The 26,255-nt window shown below is 42.0% G+C and overlaps 1 protein-coding gene across 1 annotated transcript in view; it reads right to left on the bottom strand.

The window, feature by feature from the left end:
• The window catches only part of LOC122671480 (ADP-ribosylation factor GTPase-activating protein AGD3-like), an 85,987-nt gene that overhangs the window by 12,089 nt on the left and 47,643 nt on the right, over positions 1-26,255 (bottom strand). The window contains exons 11-15 of the mRNA XM_043868720.1: positions 19,416-19,631; positions 19,177-19,308; positions 18,843-19,073; positions 16,116-16,202; positions 15,653-15,994 (exon numbers count right to left, since the gene is read on the bottom strand). Coding sequence (XP_043724655.1) covers positions 15,653-15,994; positions 16,116-16,202; positions 18,843-19,073; positions 19,177-19,308; positions 19,416-19,631 — 1,008 coding nt within the window. The remainder of the gene's footprint in view (positions 1-15,652; positions 15,995-16,115; positions 16,203-18,842; positions 19,074-19,176; positions 19,309-19,415; positions 19,632-26,255) is intronic.

Genomic DNA, 26,255 nt, shown 5'->3' with positions numbered 1-26,255 from the left:
GTGCTATAAATCTTGGGTAGGATCTTCAGCAGTTGGATGTGATGAATGCCTTCCTCCATGGACTTATGGAGAGCTAGAGGAAGAGGTTTACATGGATATTCCACCAGGCTTCTCTGATGATAAGACCAGGGGCAAGATCTGTAAATTGAAGCATGTTCTTTATGGGTTGAAGCAATCACCTATAGCTTGGTTCGGCAGGTTTCACAAGGCTATGGTTTCAGTGGGATACAAGCAAAGCAACGTTGATCATACATTGTTCATCAAACGAGTTCGTGATAAGGTAACTATTCTCATAGTCTATGTTGATGATATTGTGGTAACCGGAAATGATGGTGATGAGATCAAGAAACTAAAGCACTTCCTTCGCCATGAGTTTGAAATAAAGGATCTGGGAACTCCAAATTATTTTCTAGGGATAGAGGTTGCTCGTTCTTCAAAGGGCATCTTTCTTTCACAAAGGAAATATATCCTAGATCTATTGTCTGAGACTGGGTTGTTAAGGTGTCATCCTTCCATGGAAGCTACTGCAAGACTCAAAGAGAAAGAAGGTGAACCAGTTGACAAAGGTCGCTATCAGCGATTGGTGGGAAAACTGATTTACCTCTCTCATACCAGACCATACATAGCTATTGTTGTGAATTTGGTAAGTCAGTTTATGCATGATCCTTATTCCTCTCATACGGAGGCAGTCCTTCGCATCCTGTGATACTTGAAGTCTGCTCCAGGAAAAGGAATACTCTTATCTCCCATTAGTCATCAGAAAGTTGAAGCTTACACTGATGCTGATTGGGCTGGCTCTACCGATAGAAAATCTATCTCTGGATATTGCTCCTTTATGGATGGAAACCTTGTCACATGGCGTAGCAAGAAGCAGAATGTTGTGGCAAATCCAGTGCTAAAGCAGAGTTCCGTGCAATGGCACAAGGAATCTATGAATTGTTATGGCTTAGAGGATTGTTGCAAGATATTGGTGTTGTTGTCCATCTTCCCATGATGTTGAAATGTGATAACAAAGTTTCCATTAGCATTGCTCATAACCTTCTTTAGCATGATCGTACTAAGCATGTGGAGGTTGACAGACATTTCATTAAGGAAAATCTTGAAGCTAGACTCATCTGTGTTCCCTTTGTGAAGTCTATTGATCAGTTAGCCGATGTGTTCGCTAAGGGGCTGAGTGGCAAAGTGTTTCATCCTATTCTAGTCAAGTTGGGCATGTGTGACATATATGCACCAACTTGAGGGGGAGTGTTGGATTATATGGGCCAACATACCGTGGGGGTATTCTGGACTTTTTACCTTTTATTATGCTTTCTATTATGTATAGCCGACTCTATATGTTATACCCACGCCCAATGTACACCCTAAATTTTTGGGCTAAATTGATTTTCTATCGGTAGATGTTGCGGCGCTATCAACGGTCAACATCTGTGACCTTGGGCCGTGGCAGTAAAGGGGATAACTGGAACAAAAGGGTGAAATTCGATCTGATGGGCGATGTGACTGCACGAAGGTGAGCATTTAATCCTTAAATATCATGTGTACATGCTTCCTTTGAAGTCCTCCAAGTGCGGGACAAAGCCGGGAATGTTTGGAGTGAAAAATAACCCATCTTTGCTTGGGCGGTTTATCATATGGTTTTACGTACTGAGTAAAACCAACCAGGCTAAAATAATTGTAAATGGAGTGATTTGTTGTAGGTCCCACTTACCTTGGGAAAGTACAAGGGACTGGTGTCCCCATACCTTGTGGACCCCATCCACATCCCTTCCTCTTCTTGTGGGACTAATAGGTGGACCCATTTAACCATTTATAGTCTAATAATGGGTTTTGACCTATTTACTAACCAACCAAACAGACCTTAGGAAGGGTTTAAGTTATAAATAGGAGCTTGGATTCCCTTAGCCATTTCATTCTCTCCTCCAACTAAAAACGTGGGAAGAAGGGAAAGAAGAAAGGAGAGGAGAAGAAGGAAAGAAGGAAAGAAGGAAGAAGAAGAAGAAGAAGAAGAAGAAGGGAAGGAAGGGAGCCCTTGCTGTCCTTCCCTTGAAGCTCATCTCATCCTCCCCTCTTGAAGGCCAAGCCAAGAAAGGAAGCTGTGGAAAGGAAGGAGTGAAGGAAGGAGAAGGGAGAAGGGGATTGGCTGAAGCTTGAACCCACATCCCTTGGTGGCCAAATCGTGGAACTCCTCTCATTGGTAAGGTAAGCCATTAACACCTCCTCCCCTTCTTTGATCGATTTTGGGGTTTGGGAACTTGGGGAAATGGGAAGACTTTGCCAAGGAGCGTTTGAAACTTCTATCTTATGCCTATATGGGGGGTCAATTGCCTCTATACATGACCCCAAAGACTCGTCCTTGAAACCTACTAGTAAAACCAAGGGTTTTATTCTATTTTACCTAATATTGGATTCACCAAGGGTTCTCCCCTTGAATCCTTGGTTTCATGGACCTAATAGGGTCTTGGGACCCTATAAGACCTTAGGGTAACTCCCCTTTGAAGCCCTAATGCCCTCAAACCCTTGGGAGACGAAATCCTAGGTGAAAAACCCCAAAATCTCGAACTTAGAACTGAGTGGTTTTACATACAGTTTCACGTTCTGGGTAAAACCACCCATAAAACCACCAAGACTAAAAGGCCTCTGTTGGGAGTGGTTTTACCTGTAGTTTTAGGAATTGGGGTAAAACCACCCATAAAACCGCCCATCCCCAGAACTGCTGACCACTCGACCTCTACCTGCTGTTTTGACCATAACTTGGTCTACACATATCGTATCGACACGATTCAAATTGCATTATAAACTAGACTCAAAGGGCTACAATTTTTTATGAAGAAACCTTAGACCCAATATGAGTGTGAGATCCTCGAAAGTGGGTTCAAACCTGGCTGATGTGTTTAGACAGTAACTTTAAAATTTAAGTTATATGTCGGTGACCTCGCCTACTTCGTGGCTATTAGAGTAGAACTTGTTAGGGTTTGATGGGGGTTTAATTACAACCTAAGATGCCCCTAATTATACTAATTAATTGATCTATTATGGTGCCAAGATCTACCTTTGATGCCTTAAACCCCCCTTTTCCCTCATTGGTTTTGGGTTGGGAAACTTTGGAAGTTGAGGTTGGACCTTGGGGTTCCACTTGGAACCCAAGGGGTGACCTTGGTTCAGTGTTGGACCTTATTAGTGAGGCCTTGCCTCTTAAGTACAACCCTAAAACCCACTCCTTGCAACCTTATTGCTGAGTTTGGGTTTCATTACTCAAAACCCTATAATGTGACCTTTGGGAGTTCAATCCCATGAGTTCTCTAAACCCAATGAATTTAATGATGTAACCAGGCCCTAGTGGACCCTAGGACACCCTTCCCTTGTCCTTGGGACTTAAAGATCCAAGTGGGAAAAATTGGGTTAAAGAACACCTTCAAAATTCGTATTATGCCTTGATCGAATGCAAGGGCAGATGCAAGGCCCTGCCTACTACCCGGCTTGCATCCGATGCTGCCCTAAAGGCCGACAGCCTATGTAATTTATGGAGTTTCCCTAGGGGACCTTCCCCCATCCTTTCTAATACTCTTCTACACTATCCTAGGCTTCATTAATTGTGTGAGGAGAAGCACTTAGCGAACATTGAACGACGAATCAAATCAACGGAACACGAACTATATTGTGAGTTGGGATTGGATCTTGTTTTATTTTGAGTGTTTGTATGTTTAAATGTTATGTTTGATACATTCATGTTATGTGATGTACTTCATGCATAAATACATGTTTGCACTGTTTATCTATGAATGTATTCATATGTGTGATAATTGATGACTATGTGTTACGAATGTGGTTGGAAATGTATGAGATGATAATGTGGTTTGTTTAATGTCTTTCATCATGTATTATATTTGGTCTGTCATGTGTCGTGTCGTGCTGGTACCCGAGTACTAGATGGTATGGGACATCGATGCACCCAGAATACCTCTCGATACGATAGTTTCTTATTGCATTTTGCACTTTGGGTTTGTGAAATGTGATAAAAGGGATACGGGTAGTAGATGTGTAAGTTCTTAGACCGTGATCGCCTTATTGATAATCCAGCCCGGGGATTGAGGATATGTTCCGGTATAGTGGCTTGGGATTATCGGAGGTTTGTTGGGAGACCGATGATGTGTTTCGGGACCGGCAGGCTTCCACTGACGTACTTAGGGTTATATCGTTGGGGATGAGGGTATGTTCTAGTACCAGGGATATGGCTCTACTATGTCGTAGATTAATGGCGTTGTATCGTTGGGGATCGAGGGTAAGTTCCGGTACCAGGGATATAGTTCCATTACTCTACATAGCATAACATTCATGCATACATTGCATCTCATCATCAACATACATCATGATTCGCATTACATTTTGAACTGTTGCATATGATGCATAACTGTAAATCGGATTAATATGCGAGTCATCATTGGTGGTATGGGACGTCAAGGATGTTCGTTCATCAGGTTCGGCTTACAGTCCCATATTTATTGTGTGTGTGTGGTTCAATTTCTTGCTCATTAGGCTAGTGGAGCTCACCCCTCGTGGAACCCTTCTTTTTAGAATGTGATGCAGGTTGTATGGTACTAGTGGATGATAAAGGACCCGGTAAAGGACCGTTGATGCTTATCTTTCTTTTTGTTGCTTTTAATATTATATTTTCTCGATGTATATTTCCTTTCTTTCTCTGTACTTATCAAACCACTTCTATTGTATTAACTTTTAAATTCAAGGATAATCCACCTTATATATTTATTATCACATTAGTTATTCCCTAAATGAGGATCAACGATAGTTATTATAAGTCTTCCGCTATTCTGATATTAGATCTGATTCTCATTTATGTGACTGGGAGGTAAGCCACTGCATCCGTGATCCTGGAGACGGTTTAGGATGTTGGTAAGCATCCTAGTCATACCCTTTTTTTAGTATTTTATCCCTTGTCGGGATGGGGGTGTGACACTATATGTTAGGGGCAATTCTATCCATGTAATCTTTGTTCTTTATTATAAATAAAGAGCTTGGGATCAGTCTTCGATCATCCAAGCATTATACTCTAACTTTGATCTGTTAACACAAGATAATAAAGCATCCATCTCGGTATCCATGGCAGCCTTCCAACCAAGGTGAGAAAATGCCTCATGGTGGGTGTGAGGTATAAAGTTATTAGATAAAGCATAAGCAAGGGGTTGATAGTGGGAAGGGAGATGAGAAATGGTAACATAGTGCTCAATAGGATAAACAATTAAGGATTTGTGGGGTTTGTGAGTACAAGAACGAGTATCTTTACGAACAGCAATGGGTAAGTCGATGGAGCCTTTAGCATCAGAGTCAGATTGAGTGTTGGGCTGATCGGCATCCATTGTAGTAGTAGGCAAGGCCGGATCATCAGAAGCAGTGGGGGATGGATCATATACAGTTGGCGGAATAGTAGAGGCTGGCATAGGGGTAGTTGAGGAGGGTACGATCGGTGGTCGACGTCGACGATGGTGATAAACTTGAAGTGGTGTAGAGAGGGGAACAGTGACAGGTAATGGTGGACCTAGAAGATCTTCATTGAGCACTGTGGATGGTACAGGAGTAGAAGAAAAATAAGGAGTATTTTTTAAAAAAGGTGACATCAACACTAATAAATTGTTTATGGAAAATGGGATCAAAATATTTATACCCTTTTTGAGTACGTGAGTAACCAAGAAAAAGACATTTAAAGGACCAAGAAGATAGTTTAACGATGGAGGAATGAAGGATGTACACAAAACACACACAACCAAAAACACGTGGTGGAGAGGAAAATAAAGGACTATCAAGATAAAGAATAGAAAAAGGAATTTTATTATGTAAAACTAAGGACGACATACGATTAATAAGATAACAAGCAGTGAGGACGATATCACACCAAAAAAGTTTGGGGACATTCATGTAGAGCATAATAGATTGGACAACTTCTAGTAAGTGCCGATTTTTGCGTTCACCCACATCATTTTGTTGTGGAGTGTAAGAGCAACTAGTTTGATGAATAATACCATGGGTGAGACAAAAATCAGAAATTTCAGTTTGAGTGTACTCAAGAACATTATCAGAATTTTTTTTTTTTTTTTTAAAATGGATGTAGCAAATTAAGTCCTTATTTCTTGAACAATTTTTTTAAATACAGTAAGAAATTGAGTCCGGTCTTTTAACAAATAAACCCAAGCGGATCGAGAATAATCGTATCGTCCACAAAAACTAACAAAATAAGAAACTCCTAACTTATTACGAACTCGACACGGAGCCCAAATGTCAAAATGAACTAAAGAAAACAATGAAGAACTTCTAGGTAAAGTACGAGTAGGAAAGGAGGCATGATGATGTTTGCCCAGTTCACAAGCTTCACATTTAAGATGAGATGTGGACTTGCAACTAGGAACCATTAATTAGAGTTTAGGTATGGATGGGTGACCAAGCCGTAGATGCCATTGCATAGGGGATGGTATGGTAGTAGATGTAGCAGTAGTGGAAGGTCCGATGGCATCCAGGTAATACAGCCCATCGCGCTCAAGCCCTCCACCAATCATCTTCCTTGTCTGAAGGTCCTGAAAAACATAATAAGAAGGATAAAAAGTTACAGAACAATTAAGTGATTTAGTAAGTTGACTAATAGATGAAAGATTTAAAGGTAATTTAGGAACATGACGAACAATAGAGAAAGTCATGGAGGATGTTAGAGAAACAGTTCCATGACCAGTTACTTGAGTAGGGGATCCATCAGCAAGGATAACATTGGAAGAGGTTTGAACAAAATTTATGGAAGAGAATAAACTTGACTTACCAGTCATGTGACATGAAGCACCCGAATTAATAAGCCATGAAGTAGAAGAAGGGAAAAAGGTAGCAATTCCTTTATAGGCTATAGTGGCGGTAGAGGTGGAGGCAGATGCAACTTCAAGTTGTTGGAGGTGTTTGGCTAGCTAGTTGTAATCATCACGAGACACAGATGATGAAGTAGAAGAACTTTGGTTCATTTCACTGGTAGGTTTCTTAGTAGCAGTGTCAATCGTGGCAGCATTGGCTAGTTCATTCGCCCACTCAGGTTTTCCATGCTTGGCCCAACAAGTGTCTACTGTATGATTTGGTTTTGCCACAATAAGAGCACTGGCGGGAAAATTTGTCAATGGGTTGATGACTTGTACCTCGTCCACCAGAGCCAAGACCACGACCACGGCCACAGCCACGTCCTCGTTCACGATTTGCAACAAAGGTTGTGTTGTCCTTGGGAGTATTATCAGGCCTGGATGGATTAGCCAGATGGTTAATATGAGAAAAAACTTCATTTAGAGAAGGTTCCTTCTCTCCTGTAAGCAACTGAACAGCTAGAAATTTTGCAACATGGAACTCAGCTTTTTGTTGCTTTAATTGATCCAGATTAGTAGTTAGAGGCTGATGTATCTACAGTTCTTCAACCACGCCCTTATAACTAGCAAAATACTCATTCAAGGTTTTATCTCCTTGTTGGAAGGTAAAGGGTTTTGCATAGAGATCATACATATAGGAGATATTCCGTTCTTAAGGGAAGCTTTCACGTAAGTCATTTCAGACATCCTTAGCAAGTGAGCGAAACATCACATTGGATGCAATAGCAGGTTCAACACTATTCCATAACTAGATCTTGATAATAGAGATGTCACGCATCCATTCATCATAAGCAGTAATTGTAGTAGAATTCTTTGGATCGCGATCAGGAGGATCATCAATAACGTATTTGAGTTTACCTTTGGTATGAATGTAGCCTTGCACTGCTTGGGCCCATAAAAGATAATTTGAAACTCCGGAGAGTTTAATAGTAGTAATCTACATTGTCTGAAGGTGGTTTCGGATCAGCCATTGTGAAGGCTGTGATTAATCACAAGTAGCACCAGCATAGTAATAGATCTAGGGTTTAAAAGATCCCAAATCCAGGAGGATCGAAACCTCAAGAACCAACAGCAACAATAGTAATAACTAGATCTGGAACAGAACCAGATGAGGGCTTTGAATAACCCAACAGAACAGCAGGTATTGAGATCCCAAGTCTTCAACAGGATAGAGTTTTCAAGAATCAGCAGCAGCAGCAGTAATAAGAATTGATTCTTAAATAGAACCAGGTTAAGGTTTAAAACAACCCAAAAACAGTAGCACAAAGGGTTAAATTAGGGTTTGTTAACCCAACTCCAATAGAAGAAGGAATTAGGGTTTTACCAACCTCATATATCAGCAGAGAAGATGTACCGAGGGTTGCTGATGAAGCAGAGATCAACCGCAAAGTCCTGCAGTAGGTAGGAGATCGATTGGAGAAGGGAAAACTTGATGTAGATGATAATCAAGAGGTACTGCAGGTATAGTAGAACAGAAAATTTGAGATACTCCACTGAATATGCAGTCTTCAATGTTGATCCACTGATATGAATCAAAAGCAAGGCAGTAATGATCTCCAATCAACTTTGGTAAGTAATAAACCCTAGTTTTCAATTGAAAACTAAATCTAGAGTTTAATCTGGAACAGTATGCAGCATAGGGTGCTGCACCCCCTTTAAGAGAAGCTCGAGAAGACCTTCAAACCAGAATCTGATTCAATCAACCAACTATCGGTTGAGCTCTGATACCATGTAGCAAAGCACACTACACAGAACCAGAACCGAGAATGAGAGAAGAAGATGGGAAGAGAAGAGAACTGTCGAACTTGACAGTCTCCCTCACCTTGTTTATATTTATATTAAAAGATTACCTTAAGAGAGGGAATTCCTAATCATGTAAGGATGCCAAATTACAATAGGAAAAGAGAAATAAAATAAGAAACAGAACTAGGACTAGAAATAATAACTCAAACTAGGAATTGGAAACTAAGACATGAACCTAAAATAAGAGAAACACATGAGGAGAGGAATCTCGGCAATTGAGATATCTTCTTCAGTTCATTACAGATAAAATCCAAACAAATTTTTTTTTTTGGGGTGAATAAGAAATTCATTACCGAGAAGAAAGGAAAATTACAGGGCCCTCAAAGGGGAGCAACCAAACAAAAAATAAGGAACCCCAGCATCAGCTTTGCTGGCTAGGGGAAGAAAAGGAAACAGAGGAGAGACCCCAGGAGACAACAATAAGTTTGTTCCTTGGGGTGTCAGTACAAAAAGAGGGAGGAGCAGCCAAAAGCTTCGCTCTAATATCAAAGGAGATGGAATCCCAAATATGTTGGTAAGATCTAGAATTGGAGGTCCATTTCCTGATATTGTGCTCCATCCAAATGTGGTTCAAGGTAGCACCAGAAGCAAGCTTTCCAGCAGTGTCACACAACGATCGGCCCCCGAAAGTCATATCAATCCAAATCCATTCCCGGGAGAACGGGAGAATTCTTCTAGGGGCAGGCCAACATTTTTGTAAGATGCCTTTCTAGATAGCTGCCGCAGTTGGGCACTCGAAGAAGAGGTGGTCAGTGTCTTCTTCATTGTTCCAGCAAAGGCAGCAAGAAGGGGAAACAGGAATGTGGCGATACTACAGGAAGGCCTGAGTAGGAAGACAGTTGTTGAAGATCCTACAGACCGTGAAGCAGTGCCTAGGGATGTGATGCTTGAACCAAAGCAGCTTTCTCCAGGGGGCAAGAGGACCCTTGTGCTGAATGAGGTCCCAGGCAGATTTAGAGGAGGAGAGCAGGGTTACTTGCCAACCAATTTACACAGTCCTGGCTGCCAGAAGGCCTTCTAGTGATGGAGGAGAGATCATTCCAGATGCTTGCAAGGACCGCAGAGGAAGAAGCAGGAGGAGCCCAGCCGGATTGATCAAGGATGTCAGCCACCAAAGATATAGCCTGTGAAGGCCCGAAGCATAAATGATCCTAGGGGAGACCAGAGGAAGAAGGAGAGCCTTTGGATGCCAGTGATCCAGCCAAAAATAGGATGAGAGCCCATCCCCAATCTGAGATTTGATAACATGGCTGACCAAGTGACGGGAATAACATTTTGCGCCAAACCCAAGAAGAATCACTTGATAGGGAAGCCGTCCAAATAGAGTCATGCCTAAGAGGCCCGGAGTAAATCCAGTCAACCCAAATGCTCTTGTGCTTTGAAGCAATCTTCCAGATTAATTTGGAGATACCGGCCAAGTTCACATCCTTGATTCTTCTAATGCCCAATCCACCTTCTTTCTTCGGCAGGCACACAGCGGCCCAGGGGAGAGGGTGGAGGAATCTAGAAGTATCACTACCCTTCCAGAGGAAAGCAGCCAAAAGAGATTCCAAGGCCTTTATAGTAGCTTTAGGCAGCCCATAGATTCCAGACCAATAAATATAAGAAGATTCTAAAACTGATCTGATAAGGACCAACCTGCCCGCATAAGAGAGGAGCTTGCCTTTCCATAGCTGAAGCCTTTTCCGAATGAGGTCGAGCATAGGAGTGCAGTGGTGGGCTAAAAGCCTGGCAGGGACCAAAGGGAGACCCAAATACTTCACTGGGAGATGACCTTCTTGGAAACCAGATCTGTCCAGGAAGGGAGCCTTGTTCTGCTTGGAGACCCCCGCAAAGAACAGGAGAGACTTAGAAGGGTTGATGCGATGACCCAATAACTCATGGAAGTGCTGCAAGCATAGCATAATAGAGTCTAGAGAGGCAAGGGATGCCTTTGAGAAGATCATTAGGTTATCCGCAAAGGCCAAGTGAGATAAGTTGAGAGCTTTACACTTGGGCATGGGCAAAATAAGCTGTTGATCAGTGCAAATTTGAATTTCCCTGGAGAGAGCTTCCAAGGCCAAAGTGAACAAGTACGGGGAGAGAGGACATCCTTGTCTTATTCCCACAAAAGCATCAAAGTAACCAGCAGGGCTGCCATTAACAAGAACAGAGAACTTTGTGGAAGAGATGCAAGCCTTAACCCAATTGACAAAGATAGAGGGGAATCCCATCTTGGTCATCACCTGACAAATGTAATCCCACCTTAAAGAATCAAAGGCCTTGTGAATGTCTATCTTCAGGAGGATGGAAGGAGCATGACTTTTCCTCTCAAAGCCTCTAACAATGTCATGACAAATAAGGATGTTGTCCGAGATGTGCCTTCCTGGGATGAAAGCCGATTGGTTGTCATTGACCAGAATATCTACTACACTCTTGAGCCGCCTAGCAAGGATCTTGGCAATGAATTTGTACAAGAGGTTGCAAAGAGCTATGGGCCTGAAATCATTCATAGCAGATGCACCATCCTTTTTAGGGATAAGAGAAAGGAAAGTGTGGTCGATACCTTTGACCTGGTAGGGGTTGTAGAAGAAGCTGACAATAGCTGCAATAAGGTACTGCTTGATGATATCCCAGGTAGCTAAGAAAAAGCCCATACTGAAGCCATTTGGGCCAGGAGCACCTGAAACCTTAAGGGAATGAAAGGCAGCCACAATCTCTTCCTCATTTGGAATGGCACTCAAGGAGCCAAGGAGAGCCGAAGGGATAAATTTGTTGAGCAGGCCATTCGGGATGGGAGGAGAGGACAACTGGGAGCTGGAGAAGATATCCTTAAAATGCTGAACAGCCATGTCTTTGATGCCTTTCACAGTAGAGACAATAGAACCATCCTGAGCAGTAAGGTGAACAATGGAGTTTGCATTAACCTTGGCCTTCATAGACCTGTGGAAATAGGCAGAGTTAGAGTCACCCAATTCTAACCACTTGATTGTGGATTTCTGCTTCAGGAAACTCTTTTCTCGAGCAAGTAAGGAGGAGAGCTCAAGAGAAAGAGTTTTCTCTTCAATAGCTAAAGCTTCATTGCTGTGATCCGATTGCAGCCTAAGTTGGCTAGAGCCAAGTCTGTCCTTGCAATCCAAAACCTGCAGAGATATGTTTCCAAAAGTAGTGGAATTCCAATCCTTGAGAGCAGCCTTAACATTTTTGAGCTTTCTGGAGAAATCAATGAGAGGGGAGGAGAAAGCAGAGAGGGGTTTTTCCCAAGCTTGGAGGACAATGGCTGAAAAAGAGGGGTGAGAGGACCACATGTCAAAGTATTTAAAGGGTTTGGGGCCAAAGGAAGTGGAAGGCTGGATAGTGAGAGATATGGGGGAGTGGTCAGAGATGTCGGGGTTGTCAAAGTTTGCATGGGAGGAAGGGAAGGCTGAGAGCCAATCTTCATTTACCAAGACCCTGTCAAGCTTGCAAGATACTCTAGAAGAACCTGCTCTTTTGTTGGACCAAGTTAGAAGGAACCCAGTCCATCTAAGATCATTAACTCCCAAATCCTCAATACAATCATTGAAAGAGGTGATAGCTTCCAAGTCCAAATGGTCACCTCCCAACTTTTCATGGCAGAAACTTATCACATTGAAGTCACCTCCTAATCCCCAAGGGTGAGAGCCAAGCTGCCTAGCAATGGAAGAAAGGTCAGACCACAGAGGGATTCTCCGGGAAGGGCTGTTAAGGGCATAAACCACAACGAAAAAGAAAGAGAGATGGCCCAGGCAGTCCGAGAAGGAAAGGTGAGCAAACTGGGAGGAGGAAGACAAGAGGGAAATAGATATTTTTGAAGGGTCCCAGAGAATCCAGATTCTACCATTAGGATGATGGGAGTAATTGGATAGAAAGGACCAGCCAGGGGCAAGAGAAGACAAAATTTTGGCATGGTTGGGCTCCTTGATATGGGTTCTAAGAGGCAACAGAAAGTGGCACGAGACTGACGCAGGTTGGAACAAACAGCAGCCTGTTTAGAAAGGGAGTTCAACCCCCTGGTATTCCAAATGAAACCTTGGATCATGAGGGGAAGACAGGGAGGGGCAGCAATGGCTCACAAAGCCTGGACAAAACAGACCTCGAGCGTGTCTTGTTGCGGTGGCGTTGACGGTAGGAGCAATGGAGGGGGGAGGGGGGATTTTAGAAGGCAACAGAGAGCTTCGATGGATAGGGGAGAGCAGGGAGTCAATTTCGGGTGGAGAAGGAGAAGATCCAGACGGGTTATAAGCAACGGGTTGTTTTGAGACCCGCGAACCCGAATGGGAAGGGGGGGTGTTCACTTAAATTGGATGGGTTAAGTCGAGGGCTAGCAGAGATCGAGCCCAAGGGGAGGGACTGACCATGGGGGCCCATAGAGGGGTCTGGAGGGCTAAAAGTGGTAGGGTCCATAGAAGGCAGACAAAAAGGGGTCTTTGTCGAGTTAACACCAAAAGGGCAACTTACAGCAGCAGAGGCTTCGAGAGGCGCAGACGAGATCAGGGCTCCAGGCATAACGGCAGAGGAAGACGCCAAAGGAGATGAGATCAGAGCAACAGTCGAGGCATGAGAGCCAGAAATGGAAGCTTCAGGGGGAGCATCCTGCGACATCCTGGACCTGCTCCTGGGCAAGACATCAAAAGAGGGCTTCTCGGGGCACGAGAGAGGCAAAGAATCTTCTGCATCATCGTCAGCTGTAAGGACGTTGAACCTGTTCAAGCCAGAGGAGAAAGCTTGCTGGTTTGGTTGACTTAGCAGACCAGTCTCCTTCTGGCAATTATTCTGGTGACGAAACCTGTTGCGAGTTCGACCACGGGAAGGCGAACTGAGATTTGTCATTGCCGAGGTGGATTTGGAGCTCAAACTGACACCAACAAGGGAAGGTTGCAGCGAGTGCACTCCAGCAGCAGTAGGGATGGGAGAGCCTGATGGTTCTCTGGCAGCCGTAGCAGGGCCAAAGGAGTCGCCATCCACATCAGAAGAAGCTGGCATAGAGGGCAAAGCTTTGGGGGTGCAGAGATGGGAACCATGACCGAATGTCTTGCAAACCTCGCAATGAGGGGGTTTCCATTCATAGTGCAGCTCTTGTTTAAAGGAGAAGTCTTCTCCCTCCTTGACCGTGATAAAGGAAGGCAGAGGTTCAATGGCCGAGACCTCAATACAAATTCGGGCATAAGCTAGCCTGTCTTTGCGGCGAGTTCTGACGTCCGAGAAAAGAGGAGTGCCCAAGACAGAGCCAACCAGGCTGAGGCCATCAGTGCACCAGTAATGCATGGAAGGCCCGGCAGAGTAACCCAGAGAGGGATGGAGGTAGGATCGACTCGCCGGAGCTGAAGATGTCGATGCCACTGGCGCAAGAAAATGGGCTTCTTACCAACGAGCCAAATCCCACCCTCAAGGGCACGAGCTTTATTAGAGGCAACAGAGAATTTAAAAATGAAGAAACCATTATCCAGAAGGTAACAGTCTATGGATCCCTAGGGCCTCCATTGCTTGGAGAGAGACAGCTTTACCGTGTGGAATGGAGGTCTGGAGCCAAGGAAATGGCCTACCAAGCAGTTCTCCCAGAGCTTAGCTTCAGAGTCAAGGGGCTCAGGGGAGCAGAGTGCAAACTTTGAAGAGCCAGCAGAGTTAGGAGCAACGAAATGGAGAAGGAGGCTGTCGGGGTGAGAACCAGACACTGGAGAAACGAGAGAGCTCCAGGAGATAGGCTGAGAAGGCAGGGGAGAAGACAGGGGAGAAGAAGGCAAGGAAGGAGAAGGTGAAACAGGCTGAGAAGGGGTGGGGGGGGGGAAGGCATAGTAGTCGAAGGCTGCATGAGGGGAGGAGGTTCAGATCAGCAGGGATGGCCGGAGCCAGAGAAGGAGGTCCGACATCATGCTAGTTCTATTCAAATCCAAAGAATTTAAAAGCCCATACCCCATAGATATTTAAATAGGACCAATTTTGATCGGTCCTGCATTAGATAGCATCAGATTAAGTCTGGCACAGGTCAGATTTTAATTATCGCAACCCTAAAAGGATCACGGTTAATAAAACCAGCACTGCCCTATATTTATACTAAAAGATTACATTAAGAGAGGGAATCCTAATCATGTTAGGATTCCAAATTACAAAAGGAAAAGAGAAATAAAATAAGAAACAGAACTAGGACTAGAAGTACTAACTCAAACTAGGAATAAGAAAATAAGACATGAACCTAAAATAAGAGAGACACTCGAGGAGGAGAGGAATCTCGACAAGTGAGATATCCTCTTCTCCCCATGGACTTGATATGCATCAACATCTGTCACCATTTTAGGCCCCCACTTTTGGGTTTATAATTCTGTCCATTGCAGATAAAATCCAAAGAATTTAAAAGCCCATACCCCATAGATATTAAAATAGGACCAATTTTGATCGGTCCTGCATTAGATAGCATCAGATCAGGTCTGTCACACAGGTCAGGTTTTAATTACCGCAACCCTATAAGGAACACGGTTAATAAAACCAGCACTGCCCTATTAACAGTATGCAGGGCAAGATGGTGACGCAGTGAACAAATTCCAGTGTAGTTTGCTTAGAAACTTGTATCCTGTAACACTTTTTATACCAGGCCAATAAAATAACCCATACATCATATAAAACAATCTTTGGTAGCAGGCCTATTTAACAACCATAACTCCATATAAACAAACTTTGCCATCAAGTGCCTATATTCTAACCTGGAAAAAAAAACACACGATAAAAGTGACTGAACCCCAAAACCATCCTTTCCTTCCAATAAATTGTTATTTATACTTAAAATAAAACCACCACCAGCAACTCATGAGGCAATGCATTACATCCAGTGGACTACCATGTGCCAAACTATATATGCAATGGAAATATATGTCCTGATACTATGCATAAAATTTGTGCAAGAATAAAATTTAACTTTTGTATTGGATCTTAAGACCAATCAAGCCTAGAAAATTTACCTTTGAGATGTGCACACCAAGATTACGATGGACACCAGAACATTCAATACAGAGAAGAACACCAAGGTTCAAGGATGCCCAATCTGGTTCAGGGGCGCCACAATCAGCACATTTGTCATTCCCAGACACTCTTCTCAGCACATCTATTGGCTTCTCATTTTTCATGTTGTGCCGTTGCTGCAGATAACATCTAGATGTTCGTTCATAATGTCCACCGATGAGTTTCCTCTCAGATGTATATTCTTCTGTTGTTGGGTGATCCATATCAGAGGAGCTTCCGAATGAACTACTATCACTAGCAACTTGCTGATGAGCACAGCCCATGGGACTAGCAACGAGACGCTGAAATAGAATTGGCCAATAAAGACAAAATGAAGAGAAGGAAAATCCACAAAAATCTAGTGTCACAATGGCAACAAATAGAACTACCAATGTATACCAATGCCCCACATTGTATTTTTACCTGCTCAGGTGACTGGGAACTCAGCAAGGAAGCAATAACTCCAGTTATCTTTTCAATCCAGTCCATCTGATCTAGAGCACTCTCTGCCTGTATCATTAAGCAAATATCAAGTACAATTGGGGCTTTAAAAGTGGCAATTTTCAACATGACAAGCTGATCAGACACAAATCACGCATGAAGTTATAGGGGTAAATTTGAGGAACATGCGAGAAATTTGACATGACACAGCACAAGTAGTAATGAAATCTGTTAGGATTAAGGGTGTGAACCACTCAACTGTTTGACAAGACATTTTAACTGTGAAAAACTAAAAAGAGAAATTGTTACGTAGCTTGGCGGTTTGATTTATGTATATTTATGCATTAGCTTGGAGTTCAAATCTTCTTGTCATCATTTAGTAAATAAATTGATTCTAATTTACAAAAGAAGTCATATCATGAATATGATACGATTTGACAAGATCCCTTGTGATGCTGATAAGTCACCTAAAGGGCTTATTTTAATGAAAATAAGCATTGGGTTGGGTTATGTATGTGTTGGGCCTTTGATCCCATGGATTTTCTTTGCAATGGATCACTTTAATGGGCCTAAAACATTGTTGTCAAGGCGCCTAGGTGAACCAAGGCGAGTGAGGGGGTCAGAAACCAAGTCGACACCAACAAAGCTACAAGGCGATGCCTAGGTGACCAAGGCGACACTAGAATTTAAGGCGTGACAAAGGCGTCGCCTTGACAACTATGGCCTAAAATATGGGTAGAAAGTACGAAAACGGGATCTCCTTCATTAGTTTAGTTAGAGTCCTGTTTTGAGTCGGTTTCTTTCATTATTTTAGTTCCCTAGTCAGTTTATGTTACCGTATTAGTTTAAGGATTGAGTTAAGCCTTTCCTTTTTAGTGTTTGAGTTTGTTTTTGAGTCTTCTATAAAAGTTTGCAAGGGGCTACAGCCATGTACACAAATTTGATTAATGAGATTTTTGCTTGAGCCTATGCTTTTATTCTGTGAAACTCAGATGGCTGTGAAATGCGGCGCTTTGTGGTGGGATCCAATTAATGGCTGCTGGGATTCCAGTCGAGGCTAGGTGTGATGCTCAGTCATGTCTTCTTCTTCTCCATCAATACTCAAGTAAGTACTCCTTTGTTTTCTGCCATTGTTGCTGCCTCTGATTTGTTAGTCCTATCACTACTAGGATTCCTGAGTTGGAAGGTGAATCTCTACTCCGATCTTTGTTCTGATTACTGATTTCTGGTTTGTGAGATACTTAAAAATCTCTCTTTTCTCAGTTTTCTCTATTTCAGAATTTGGATTTTCAAAATTACATTTAATCCAGCCTTTGGATTGTTTTAATGCCTAAGGACTTTGATTTCAACTACTGAATTTGAGGTTTGATACAAGTTTCAAACCATTCTGTTGGCTTGATTGAATTCAATTTCAGTTTTCCATCTCAGGGATTACTGCCCTTGAGATCACTGTTTTCTAAATTACTTCCAAACCACTCATCAGACCATTCCCAGATTTTGAAGGGTTCTTATCCTTCCTATTGACTATTGTTTCTTAGAGTTTGGTGTTATTCTAAGAAGTTTGAGTTTTGAGTTAACTTTGGGTTTTCCTATCTGAGTGGGGTTTGTCTTGGGATCTTGTCCGGGAGGTTTTCTTTCAATCCTCCACTAATTTGGTATTAGAGCCATGGAGGGGTGACAGATGGAGTTAACAGTTGCTGAATTCTACTTCCCATTGAAGGATGATCGTGTAAGTCTGATTCGACATCTCTACCAAACTCATGGATGGGTTTTTTTTTTTTTTTTTCAAGCAAGGGAGAATTGATGCAGATAAGTCACCTAAAGGGCTTAAATTTTGGGTTGGGTTATGTATGTGTTGGGCCTTTGATCCCATGAGTTTTCTTTGTAATGGATCACTTTAATGGGTCTAAAATATGGGTAGAAAGTAGGAAAACAGGATTTACTTCATTAGTTTAGTTAGAATCCTGTTTTGAGTCAGCTTCTTTCATTATTTTAGTTTCCTAGTCAGTTTATGTTATGGTATTACTTAAAGATTGGGTTAGGCCTTTCCTTTTTAGTGCTGGAGTATGTTTTGAATCTTCTATATAAGTTTGTAAGGGCCTACAGCCTTGTACACGATTTTGATTAATGAGATTGAGAAAAAAAAAGCCGTGATTTGCTCTGTGAGAGAGTATGGTGAGATGCCATTGGTGTGAGACCAAAATACGGTGAGAGGCCGTGGGTGAGAAACCCAAGTCTGAGAGAAACTACCCTATTTTCTTCCCTTCTTTTCTTCTGTTTTTTTACGTTTTTTGTTTTGAAATTTCCTGCAAATCTGAGAACCAGAAGTTTGCAATCCTCATGTGGACTGGTCTGCATTACCTCAAGTCCTTGACTCAAAACTAATATGACCACAAAATGATATGCTGCAGCAGGTTGACATGAAAATGATCCATTAATAAATGGGTACTGCTAGGGTTGGGATAACTTTAACACTATGAAGAAATGAATTGGGTCAGGGTTGAGGCAATTTTGACAGGACTCAGAACTGACATGACCCCACACTTCCCACTGCCACCCCTACTTGAAACAGTAAACACTCCCCAATTCACAATCCAGAGATTACTTTGCCAAATTGTGTTTGGTGATTTATGCTAGGCATAAAATATCAGATATAATTAATTAGGAAAACTTCTACTTAATCCTTCATGCTGGCCTCTATAACTCTACCTGCAAAGTGTAGTTCTTTGATGGAGAAATGATCCTGAAGCAAAACCTCAAATCAGACTGATCTGCATCAACCTTTATAGTAGACGTCAGCAGGTTCACAGTGTGATGAGCAACAGACTTCTCATCATGAACCCCACCATGGTAATGAGAAGAAAGCCAGCGGCTCAGCAGCCCTGAACCAATTTCGGATGAATTATGGCTCCTTTGACTCGAAAGTTGACCAGTACTTCCCTAAAACAATACACTCAGTCAAACATAAAAGCAGATCTGAAGAACAGGAAATAGAAAACATAAACACTATACTTCTCAAATTATTTCAAAGCTAATGTCTTACAGATGGTCTGCTGCATTGCTTGCGATAGTAGTACAGCATCCCTCGGCTATCAAGAACGAAAAACCTTCTTTTCCAGTCACCTCTCAGACTAGAGGAACGTTTTGAGAGATAACCTTGACGAATGGTTTGAACCTAAAATATCCTATATTGTCTTAGATGTAGGGTAAAGCCAGAGGAATGGAAGAGAACCATAAAAGCAGTAAACTTGTAAAGAAAACCCTCTAATTGTTCAAAAGTACCTTTCCCTGTGCAGCAGATTGCATCACTGCCTCTATCATTTTATGGGAACTTCTACCAATGGTTTGTATACCATCTCCATTAGGAGAACCATGTGAACCATTTGAAGACCATCGACTTTCACGATCAATCTGCCTTTTATACTCCTGCATTCTTTCAGTGAGAGCTGCCTGCTCATAGTTGGACCTTTCTCTCGACTGTTGTGCGTAAGTCAGAACCTTCAAAACAAAAATATTAGGAAGTTTAATAATTCCCTAGATTTTCTAACACAAACAGGAAATGAAAATAGGTGAACACAAATTACAGTAGCACAGGTGTTGAAAAGGGAAGGAAATATTTTGTTAAAAATGCCTACCCGAATTCTTTAGTGTTTTGATACACAGATTGACCAATGGTTGGAATAGCCATAACATCATCCAGTCATATTTTCATGTCATGTTTGACCTAAGTGTTAAAAACTAGATAGTGTATTCTAACACTTCTATGATTCAGAATCATTGGGGATAAAAAAACACTACTACTTCAACTCAATACACAGGAAGGTTTACGTAAGGGATTCAGGCCCATAGCTTGAATGGGCTCAGACTCAAATTCCTTGAAGGTTAGCTCATGTCATGAGGTGCATCAGATATAATGGTTCCCAAGTGAACCACTTGTCAACTGGAAGCCCAGGTCAGCTAATGATATGGCAGACCAGCTTGCAAAGGAGGGGGTAAACAGATTGATTGGGAGTTCTTATCCATTGGCAGATTAAGATCCTTCCTTTGCGTCTTCTTGATCACTTGATGTATATCTTTTTGAGTTTTTTCACCTTTTATTGTTAGATTTAGCCCTAACAGTTTTCTTTAGCTTCCCCATGTTTGGGATATTGTAATCTCTTCATTCCTCTTTTCTTCCATTTTTATTTCTTCGGCTCAATGATGGCTAGAGTTGCAGGATAGGATACCATGAGCCCAGGTATGTACTCTGGGCTTTACTTTCCTCCTTTTTCTTCCTACTCTTCCCCTTTTATTTTTCATTTCAGTTTTCCCTTCTCTCCTTTTTCCCCCTTCACAATCATGTCCATCTGCTTGTTTAGAAAGTGTTGACACATAATCTGTGCCATACAAGAGCCAACATGAGAAAGACCCAAGAAATGGACATGTCCACCCCATTACATATTTTATGTGAAATAGAAGCAGAAACAGCAAAGCACCTTTTCATATTTTCAAGATAGCAGTAGTCTTCTGGAGATTCTTTATTCAACCATTTGGAATGAATGGGGTTACCAAAGTCAGCACTTGACCAGTCCAATTATAAGTAAACCAGGCTGTTTCTTCAAATATGAAATAAACTTCAGAGAATTCTTACTCCTCCATGTTGGAGAGCTATGGAAGGAACAATTTCCTCCGCAAATAACAATATCCCATTTAAAAGAAGAGTGCAGTTTTTGGATATCCATTCTCACTGGGCAACTTTAGATAAGTTATTTGATGTTGCTAGAGACCAGCAACAACAGAACCGGTGGTCCATTCTATGGACAGTGAACATTTCGTACACCTTTGCTGATGTAACTGAGTACACTATTAGAAAAGCAGAACCGAGAAAGTGGAGAAGAAAAGAAAACTGTCGAGCCTGACAGTTTCCCCCACCTTGTTTATATTTATACTTAAAAAATTACATTAAGAGGGAGTTCTTAACATACTATGATTCCAAATTACAATAGGAAGACAATAAAAAAATTAGAACTAGAAGTAGGAACTAGAACTAGAGACTCCAACTAGGACTAGGAAACTCTAACTACAAAACATAAACATAAATAGGAGAGACTCATAAAAAGGAGGGGAATCTTGACTAGAATAATGGAATATTCTAATCGAGATATCCTATTCTCCCTATAAGCTCAATATACATCAACACTCCCCCTCAAGCTGGAGCGTACAAATCACCTAGACCTAGCTTGGAACAACTCCGACGAAAAGCAGGTCCAAACAGCGGCTTTGTAAATATGTCACCAAGTTGATTGGTAGTAGAGACAAATGGAGTAGCATTCAACTTCTTCATAACAGCATTCCGAACAAAGTGACAATCAACCTCAATGTGCTTGGTCCTCTCATGCAATACAGGATTACTTGCAATATAGATAGCGGTTTGATTATCACAAAACATCTGCATAGGTTGAGTGATGGGAAATCCCAAACCTGGCTCTGGTACCATGTAACTGAGTACACTAATAGAAAACCAGAACCGAGAAAGTGGAGAAGAAGATGGAGAAGAGGAGAACTGTCGAGCTTGACAGTCTCCCTCACCTTGTTTATATTTATAAACAAATTACATTAAGAGGGAATTCCTAATCATATTAGGATTCCAAATTACAATAGGAAAACAGAAAAGAAATTAGAACTAGAACTAGAGACTCCAACGAGGACTAGGAAACTCTAACTACAAAACATAAACATAAATAGGAGAGACTCATAAGGAGGGGAATCTTGACTAGAATAATGGAATATTCTAGTCGAGATATCCTCTTCTCCCCATGAGCTCGATATACGTAAACAGTTGTAATTTAGGTTTAAGATTATATCGGGTATACTTGTAAGTGTGCGTTGTATTAAGGGTATATTTGTAATTTGCTCTTTTTTCCTTTTACTATAAATAGAACATGGCTGTGCTCTCTTGAGACACAAGTCATTGTTCTCCCAAATCCATTTCATCGGTATCAGAGCACCCTTGAGATCCCCGCCCTAGTACTCATGTCACCACCGCCACCGTGAGGTACCACAGCAGTGCCGCCACCTTCTTTCTCTCTTTCGACTTCCACCACATCACCGCCACCCTCTTCCATGCCTATTTATTCTTCGTGATTCACCGTCCACCATATCACCGCCACCCACTAGCTTCCACCTCCTCTTTTTCTCCCTCCCGCGACTCACTACATATCCACTAGCTTCTGCCTCTTTTCTCGCAACTCACCGGCAACCTCCCGCAAGCCTCTCCGCCTCTCTTTCTCCCAATGGTGACTCTCCTTCTCTACTGCCAGCCTTTCAGCCTCTTTTCTTTCACCTTAAAACTTACCTTTCTCTCTAGAGAAGCCTCCATATGATTTAACCCTTGGAGGTTTCCTTTTCTTTTACCGACGGTCCCTTTTTCTTTGTTCGATTCTCTCGTTATGACCTAAACCAGAAATTTACCTTTCTACTGTGGTTGTCCCTGAGATGCTCTTTTGCTTCAGCCGTTTTTTCGATCTTACCGTGTGCTGTAGTAAGTTGTAGGGATTTCTTTGATCAGCAATCATGTCCGACGAAAGTAGTGCTCTCTCTACACCCACTGAAGGAATGAGTTGCGGCCCCCATAGTGAGTTTACCACATTTCTTGTTAGCTCCATCAAGTTGGATGGAAGCAACTATTTGATGTGTTCTCGCTCTTGTTTTCTCTCTATTGCTGCTCATGGCCTCATTGGGTATCTTATGGGTACTGTTGGAAAACCTACGACTGCTGGTCCTTCATTGGAGAAGTGGCTCTCGGATGACTCCCTTGTAATGCCATCCCTGATCAACTCTATGCAACCGACTATCACTCATGGTTATCTTGGACTCTGCTGAGAAGATTTGGAAAGCTACAAAGGTGACTTACTCCCAGGTTAGAAACGTAGCTCAGGTCTATGAGTTGCGCAAGAGGATCCATGGCACCACTCAAGAAGAGATGTCTCTTTCGCAGTACTATTCTGAGTTACGCAGCATGTGGCAGGAACTTGACTTCTATGAGACCTTTCAGGCTACATGCTCTACTGACGCTGCTAGTTTCAAGAAACGTAAAGATATGATCAGTGTTTATGATTTTTTTGGCTGGCTTGAATGTGGAGTATGATCACATTCAATCCCAAGTGCCCAGTTAGGACCCTTTTCCTACCCTGGAGCAGTCTTATGCTCTTGTTCAGCTTGAGGAAAGCCAACGCCCAACGGACAGCCATGCTTCAACCCTTCTCTCAGGATAGATCAGCTCTCTATATTGGCCTTGGATCTCAGCCCAAGGATGCTTCTATTTGCCCTACTGGCTGTCCTTCATCTGACCAGGATGGTCCTACTCATGATCCGATGAAATGTGAGTACTGTGGGAAGGCACGCCACACGAAGGAGTACTGTTGTAAGTTACACGGTCGTCCCACCTCCACTGCTTCACGTGGACGTGGTGGTTCTAATGCAGCTCATGTACAGTTGTACACCACACTGAGGTGACTCCTGCAACTACCAACGACCAGTTTTCACAGGATGAGATGCTCTTTCTCCGCTGCATGATGTCCAGGATGGATGCCACCTCTTCATCAGCTTCATCTCCTCCTACCTCTGCCACCTCTGGTTCAACCTCTTCTGTCTCCCACTTTGTGCACTCTGGTATTCCTTTTGTTGGTCATTATACTTCTGGTTTTACCACATCTTGGATAATTGACTCCAGAGCCACAGACCATGTGACTGGTTCTTTTAGTCAGTTTTGCACTTTTTTTCCCGGATCACATAAGGAACATGTTCGGGTGGCTGATGGTTCTCTGTCATCTGTTTCTGGGAAAGGGTCTATTTTCCACTTTACCTTACTACCGTTATTATCTATCCTCCATGTACCCAATTTTTCTACTAAACTTCTTTTTATTAGTAGTATTACTCGGGACTTAAACTGTAAGGTCACCTATTTCCATCTCATTATGTGTTTCAAGACTTGGTGACAGGGAGAATGATTGGCAATGGTAGATTGAGTGGTGGTCTCTATTTGCTTAAGGATAGGGCTCCTACTTACAACTTCAATTCTTACTCCACAGACTCATCAGGTGGATTCATCTACTTCTGCTTTCGCTTTATCAGAGTTACATTGGTGGCATTGGCGTTTAGGCCAACCACATCTTACGACTTTATCTGTTGTTTTTCCCAGTCTATTTTGGAAGTGTAATCCTAATGACTTCTTTTGTGATGCTTGTGTCTTTGCCAAGCAAATTCGTTTTTAGAGAATGAGTACTGAACTGTTTGTTTTAATTACTCTAATATTTGGGGGCCATCTTGGTGTGCATCTATTTCTGGTTATCATTATTTTACCTTTTATTAATTGTCATTCTCACGTTACTTGGGTTTATTTGATGCATCATAAAAGTGAACTTTTCATTGTTTCTAGCTCTTTCATTGTATGATTAAAACTCAGTTTATCGTTTATGTTGATGACATAGTTCTTATCAGAAGTGACTCAGCTGAAATAGCAAAATTGAAATCCTATTTGGGGTAAGAATTTGAGATCAAGGACTTGGTGCAACTGCGGTACTTCCTAGGAATTAAAGTTGCTCGTTCCTCTAAGGGAATCTTCCTCTCTCAGAGGAAGTATACCTTGGATCTTTTATCTGAGACCGAGATGCTTGGTTGCCGCCCTGTTGATACTCCTCTTGAGGCTGACACACATCTGAAGAGCAAAGATGGCGAGCCGGTGGACAAAGGAGGCTATCAACGACTTGTAGAACGATTGATATATCTATCTCATACTTGACTAGACATTGCTCATGCTGTGAGTCTGGTTAGTCAGTATATGCATAACCCACACTCTACTCATTTAGATGTTGTTTATCGTATTCTAAGGTACCTGAAGTCAGCTCCAGGAAAAGGAGTACTTTTTTCTCCCCACAATCACATGTGTATAGAACCCTTCACGGATGCTGATTGGGCAGGTTCCCCAGATGATTGAAGATCCACATCTGGCTATTGTTCCTTTGTAGGAGGAAACCTTGTGACCTGGCGCAATAAGAAACAAGCTGTGGTTGCTCGTTCAAGCGCAGAGGCAGAATTCCGTGCCATGGCACATGACATATGTGAATTGTTATGGCTCAGGAGCCTTTCGCGGGACCTTGGTATTAGTTCCAATTCTCCCATGACACTATATTGTGATAGCAAGTTTGCTATTAGTATTGCCAACAATCTAGTTCAACATGTAATGTATTCCTAGATTGGTAGGAGACAAACTAAGGGTGTCAATCGGTATGGTATCAGTACGGTACCGAAGCCAAACACCTCATACCGATATCGTACCATACCACACACGGTACCATTTTCTCATACTAATACCGTACCATACGATATCGGTACGGTATATGGTTTTATTTGGTATGCATATGATACGGTATACGGTATACGGTATTTGTTATATTGTTTCTTATATTATATATACATAAATTAATATATACATATATATAGTATGAAATATATTATATTTAGTATATTATATTCTTATATATACAAACTATTATATATATTTAATACATATATACTTTTATATATTATTTATTATATATAAATTATTATACATATATATATATATAAGTATATATTATTCTAATATAGTACGGTACTCGTATTCGATAATTCGGTACGGTATCAATATGTACCGATGGTATCAACCTCCATACCAATACTGTACCGTACCGAGTACAGTACCATTTTCCATACCGGTACTGTATTCGGTACGGTACAGTACCGGTAATACGGTATGGTATTGGTACAGAATTGACACCCTTAAGACAAACTAGGAGCCAATCAACCAGGATTTGTTATGAACAAGTAATCAACTAGGTCAAAATAGGTTTTTTGGTAAAATTAGGGCCAGGGTTATGTCAAGTCAAGGTAGGGGAGTCTATCAGTGAAGTCCTGAGATGTTTTGATGGAGGGGGAGGGAAGTATGTAAACTTGAATGGGCAGCAAGTTAGAGTTAGAGTTTTAGGTTTTGGAAAAGAGGAAAAGATGGATTTCTAGGGTTTGGCGGGACATAAGTTAACCAAACTTGAATGGTTTTCTTAGGAGAGTATGAGGGATAATTGGTCAGATCTATAGACTGTTCTG

Source organism: Telopea speciosissima, chromosome 8, assembly GCF_018873765.1.
Source record: "Telopea speciosissima isolate NSW1024214 ecotype Mountain lineage chromosome 8, Tspe_v1, whole genome shotgun sequence".
Taxonomy (NCBI): Eukaryota; Viridiplantae; Streptophyta; class Magnoliopsida; order Proteales; family Proteaceae; genus Telopea; species Telopea speciosissima.
This window is presented reverse-complemented; position numbering and strand designations above follow the sequence as displayed.